Source organism: Tupaia chinensis, unplaced genomic scaffold (genome assembly GCF_000334495.1).
Source record: "Tupaia chinensis unplaced genomic scaffold, TupChi_1.0 Scaffold000322_1, whole genome shotgun sequence".
Taxonomy (NCBI): domain Eukaryota; kingdom Metazoa; phylum Chordata; class Mammalia; order Scandentia; family Tupaiidae; genus Tupaia; species Tupaia belangeri.
Window position 1 is genome coordinate 3,955,971 of NW_006159816.1, and position 6,057 is coordinate 3,962,027.

At 36.6% G+C, this 6,057-nt stretch overlaps 1 protein-coding gene across 1 annotated transcript in view; it reads left to right on the forward strand.

The window, feature by feature from the left end:
* The window catches only part of SESTD1 (SEC14 and spectrin domain containing 1), a gene marked incomplete in the record, with an annotated part of 145,410 nt that overhangs the window by 77,606 nt on the left and 61,747 nt on the right, over positions 1-6,057 (forward strand). Inside the window, 1 exon segment of the mRNA XM_027773110.1 lies at positions 1-103. Within this exon segment, the coding sequence (XP_027628911.1) occupies positions 1-103 (103 nt within the window).

A 6,057-nucleotide genomic window follows, 5' to 3' on the forward strand; every position in this document is an offset into this window, starting at 1 on the left:
TGCTGAAGTGTCACTAGTTTGTGTAGTGAAGCCAGATGAATTCTGGGATAAGAAAGTAACACATTTTTGTTTTTGGAAAGAAAAGGATAGACTTGGTTTTGAGGTAAATGTAATCTATAATAAAGCAAGTATGTTAAATCTTTAAAAATAATATTTTGCTGATATTATTTTGTTTGTTTAGCATTACTTAATTAGTGCTTAAGTAATAATTAGTATACATTCTAATGAGCATTTAAATATTTGTTGAACAAATTATGATTTTTTGTAAAAGACTGCAAAAGTTTGTTTTCATTTGTTTTTCTAACTCCTTTGAATAAGTATACCTCTTTTATTTTGAAAATGTTTATTGCATTACCAGAGGAAATTTGACAAATACTAGAAAATCCTAGAAATTTTGGAATTGACATTAGGTTCTATTTTCTATGGTACATCATTATTTTTTGTTATGCATCTGATTTAGTTTTGATGTGTAAACACAGGTATTCATCCTGTTCTATAGGAATTTCTCTCTTCCTTTTTGTTCTGTAAGTATATCTTATTATAGGTTAGAAAGAAATCCCAAAATGGAATATAAATCTAAACAATCCTTTCAGTTTCCCTTCTGTCAGCCATGTTGTGATGTGGAACCAGAGGCTAGCCGAATTCCAGCCCCATGCTCTTAGACTTTCTAGCTACTAGAATCAATGTGCAAAATAAACTATTCTTTGTAAACCACCAAGTGTTGGGTACTTTTGTTTAGCAATACAAGGACATATTAAAACCTCCAGTTTTTCTGTTTTTCTTTTATGATTCAGACTGTTGATGTCATGCCTGAGAAATCTTTGCCTAATCCAAAGTCATAAAGATTTTCTCTGTTTTCACCTAGAAGTTGTTCAGTTTTAGCTTTTAAATTTAGATCTCTGATCTGTTTTGAGTTAATGTTTCTGTGAGCCGTGATCCAAGAATATATGCCCTCAGCCATTTTGTACTTGCTGATATTTGGTTTTTGACCCACTATGTGGTCTATCTAGGAGTTCATAATGGAGTTAGAAGAATTGTATTCTGCTTTTGTTGGATGGAGTGTTCTATATTGGTGAATAGATGATCTATAGTGTTGTTTAAGTCTTCTGTATCCTTGTGAGCACTTGTTCTTTCCATTACTGGAAAGAATATTACAGTTTCAACAATTGTAATTGAGGATTCATTTCTCCTTTCCTGTCAGATTTTGTTTCTTGTATTTTGAACCTGTGTTGTTTGATGCATAATGGTTTAGGATTATGTCTCTTTAGTGTGTACCACTTTATCATTATTAAATATCTCTTTTTATCCCTGAAAATATTGTTGGTTCTGAAGTATTATGTTGTCTGATATTAATGTAACTATTCTAGCTTTCTTTTGATTAGTATTTATATACCGTATCATTTTCTGTCCTTTTAATTTATTTATCTATTTCTTCATATTTAAAGTGGACTCTGTTTTAAAAAAGCTTTATTTCCTAGAGAGTGCATATACTGGCCGGAGAGAGTCAGACAAAGAAAGCACCCCCAGTGGGATGCGGTCTTGCAGCAATCCCTTCTCCGTTTCTCCATCCTGTTAGGATTGTGGGCACACACACACCCGTACACAGTGTTTTTCAAGCCACCAGGGCTAGGACTGGAACCACATAGCCAGCCATTAGGATCCAACCTTGAGACCACGGAACTACCACCTAATGTGGATTTCTTGCAGACACCATTTATTTAGGTCTTGCTTTCATATCTTGACTATCTTTTTATTTTTAAAATTTTTTAGAAATTTGTTGGTTTGTTTGCTATAGGGTGCATGTGCTTGTCAGAGAGAGAGACAGAAAGTGAGAAATCACCCCCACAGTGGGGGGATGCCTTACCATAATTCCTTCTCCTCCATTATCCTGTCAAGATTTTGGGCACACATGCACATGAGTTTTAAGTCACTTGGTCCAGGGCTTGAACCACAGGTGACTATGTGGGAGTCCAGTGATGTAACCATTACGCCATCTGCTGGTCCTCATTTCTGTCTTTTCATTGATATGTAAGACCATTTATATTTAATATTATTATGTGGTTATATTAAAACCTATCATCTTGCTAGGTTTTATGTACTTTTGTCATCTTTTTCTACCTCTTCCTTTTTTTTTTTTTTCTTTTTTTTGGAAAGGTTTTTTGTTTGTTTGTTTTTTTCTTATAGGGAACATGCGCTCACCAGAAAGACAGAGAGAGACAGAGAGACACACCACAATCCCTTCTCCTCCATTCTCCTCTTGGGATCTTGGGCACGCTCCCACACATGCCTGGCATGAGTTTAAGCCACCGGGTCCAGGACTTGAACAGCGGTCGACTACATGGGAGTCCAGCAACACAGCTGTTACGTCAACTGCTGGTCCCTTTTTCTACCTTTTCAATTGAGTATTTGTTATATTTACATTTTATCTCTGTTATTAGGTTATAATTTATCCCCTACTTATTTATTATTTAGACAGGGTCTCATTCTATTGTGACACTCTTGCCTCAGACTCTTGAATAGCTGGGGCTATTCTGGTACATACCACTACATTCCAGGTTTTTAGAGTAGACTAGAAGCTGAAATTTTCTTCCATGTGACCTCAGCCTGTGGAGAAGCATCATCTTACCAGCATGTGCCACTGCAGCTGGAATTCTTAATTATTTTTATTGATTTTCCTAGGGTTACATTATACATTTTTAATTAACCAGGGTCTTACCTTCAAAAAATACATCACTTCACATATAGCAGAAGAATCTTAAAACAGTGTATTTCAAATGCTTCCTTTCCATTGTCATAATTTTATTTTTACTATCCTATAAATACAAAATACCTTGCTACCATCTTTACTGTGATTGGTTTGTTTACTTTTAAAGCAATGCACATTTTTAAAATAGAATTTTTGTGTTTATGTTCATTTATGCCATTTCTGATATTCTTCATTTCTTTTTGGAGATTCAGATTTTGTTAGGTATCACATTTTTCCTATTTAAAGATTTTAATGTAATATATCTTGGAGAACATTTCTGTTGGCATTGCATTTCTTCAGCTTTTGCTTGCATAAAAAATGATTCTTATTTTAGTTTTGAAAACCATTTTCATTTATTTTTTCTTAAATTGGAGCCTGACAACACCCCATCACAGTGTGCTTTCTCTCTCTCTCTTTTCCTCTCTCTTGCTGAGTGTACACACTCTCTGGTAATTAAAAAAAAAAAAAAAAAAGAAACTTTTTTTAGATCTTCATTTCAGTAAGCCAATTGTATAATTTCTGTAGACAATTATGGAAATTTGAATTTTAACTTGGTATTCAGTTACACTGAAAGGCTGTGGTTAATTTTGTTGCAGGTGATGATGGCATCATGTTGGGTGAGAAATGTTGTATTTTTATCTTTTGAGATGCACACTAGGGTGATATAACATAATAGCCCAGATTTACTTCGAAGCATCCCAATTTAAAAATGTGGAAGGTGGTGTCAGCCAGTGGTGTGGTGGTTAAGATGGCTGAATACCACATGGCCAACTTTGCAGTTTGAGTTCAGGACCTGGTAGCTTGAAAATCATGCTGAGTGTGTGTGCAGGTGTGCCCAAGGTCCCAACAGGAGAGTGGAGGAGAAGGGACTGTGGCATGGCTATCCCCTCTAGGTGGTGCATGGCCATCCCCTCTGGGAGGTGCTTCTTCTCTCTCTCTTTCTCTCTCTCTGTTTCTCTTGGGCAAGGGTATGTGTCCTATAGCAAAAATGAAAAATAAAATGTGGAAGGCAATAAGCGAGACAAGTATGACATTATATGAATGATTGTGAAGGTTGATTAATAGGATTATGAGGAAATATCCACAACTATTGGGTCATCAGAAAAGTCATGACACATTTTTGGATAGAAAACAGAAAAGTACATCATGACCTTTCCGACGGCCCAATATATAAGTACTGCCACTGGTTCAGCTTTAGGAGCCCTGTGCTAGTTTGGCTGGGTAATATAATCTACCTCCATTGTTCTTCTGGAATACAGGATTTTTCTTTTCTCTTCCTCCAACTACAGGAGACCTCTAGTTATGGCCTAAGGTCAACAGAATTTGCTGCCATTACCTCAGCACCATGGGTTTTTTTCCCCCAAAAGGGGAAATAGAGATGAAGAATTTGAGCTATACTGCATGTTTTTCCAGGGCTGGCTGCCTTTCTTCTCATTCAGTCCTACACTTTGAGAGAGGCTTTTTTTTTCATATTCCTTATCCTATCTTCCTCATAAGTCCCTAGGTCTGTGGGGAAAAGCCTCTGAGTGAATGTAAATTCTTTTGTGTCTCATCTTCCCTACATTATGTACTTTCACATTAGGTCACATTTTTCCTTTAGCAGTTTATTAAAAAATTTTGCTAGATTCTTCTTACAAGGCTTGTATTATGTCTGACATTTTTTCCAGGTGAGCAAGTCCTCCAGTTCTGCCTTTCCTTGAAGGAACAAGTATTTCCATAGATTACAGGTTAATTGGTTTTCTTCTGAATTTATTGAAGGATTCATAAAAGTTATGATTTTTGGGGGGACCAACAGATGTAGTAATGGTTACATCACTGGACTCCCACATAGTCCTCTGCAGTTTGAGTTCCAGATCCGGCGGCCTTAAACTCATTCTAGGTGCCTGTGCATGTGTGCCCAAAATCTTGAGAGGAGAAAGGAGGAGAGGGATTGCAGCATGGCCATTCCCACTGGGGGGTGATTTCTCACTTTCTGTCTCTTTTTCTCTTTCTGTGTCTCTGGCAAGCATACACGCCCTATAGCAAAATCTTTCTAAAAGAAAAAATCTGATTTTTCAGATGAACTTTCCTGTTGTTGTAAGGGTTTGATACTCTTTCAGCTTTCTAAACAAACCCTAAGTAGGAGCCATATTTTTCCCCACATTTTCTTTCAACTTTTGTCATTGTTAGACTTGCCTGTTGTGGCGTAAGGGCATTTCGTGCCAGCAACATAAGGGACAAAGGCCTAGGTAGCTGAATTATGTTAGGAAGGGTCTTACTCTGGCAATTGAGAAACTGCATCCCGAGGATGAGATACAAAGGTGCAGTGAAGGAAGAAAGTAAAAGCTGAAGCCAGGAGGCGTACATGTTGCTGAGTCAGGGCCTTGACGAGTGAGTACCTTAGACAGCAGCAAGGTCTGCAGTTCATAGCCTGGGCATGTGCAAAATGTGGCGCTGAGAGAATGCAAAGTGAACAGGGCTAGAGGTTCAGAAACTGAAGCTGTGAACATGAGCAGGGGAGAAGACCCTTTTTCTGAGGAGCTGTCACATCTGCTTTAGCATAGGCTTCTGCTCAGAGATGCTATGCCTATTTAGGTCTTATGCTATATGAGTTAATAGTGACTAAATATCTTACATCTAGGAGGAGAATATAGAAAACAGACTTCCTTTCAGCCTTGGTCTGGTAGCACAGACTGTTGTTTTAAAACAGAAGCATTAAAGCCTCTATGTCAATGTGTTTTCTCTGAAACATTGAAGAGATTCAGCTAGGGTGTTTTCCGAAGTAAATTAACACTAGGAACTTATTAAAAGCCTAATGGCCTAATGAGATGAGAGTAATTTCAAATACTGTTTAATCTACTGCCAAACGTATTTAACTTTAAGAAGCACTTCAGCACCAAGTCATTAAATGTTACTTAGAGCTATATATAATTAAATTAAACATAGATGCTTGTTTAAAACATATTTTCCTTGGTGTTCTTCTGGATAATTTGGGCTGGTGTAATTAAGCCAGTGTTTTTGCATGTATTCTAAATATTTTTAAAAATGCAACTTTGAATACTGAAGTTCCTGTAAACAGAAACATATGTTTTACTTTATATAATTATTTATAAATAAGACATTTTCAAACTATGAATAAGATTCTCTATGAATAATCTAGTAAGATTTATTACCAGCTGTCCATAATTCGTCAGATAGACACCCAGTGGTCATTTTAGTGATACCCTGCTCCCACATGATTTTGTATTTTCTCGCTCACCATCCTTTCAAGCTTTTTCTTTTCCTTTTTTTTTTCTTTTCTTTTTCTTTTTTTTTTTTTTTTTTTGGGGGGG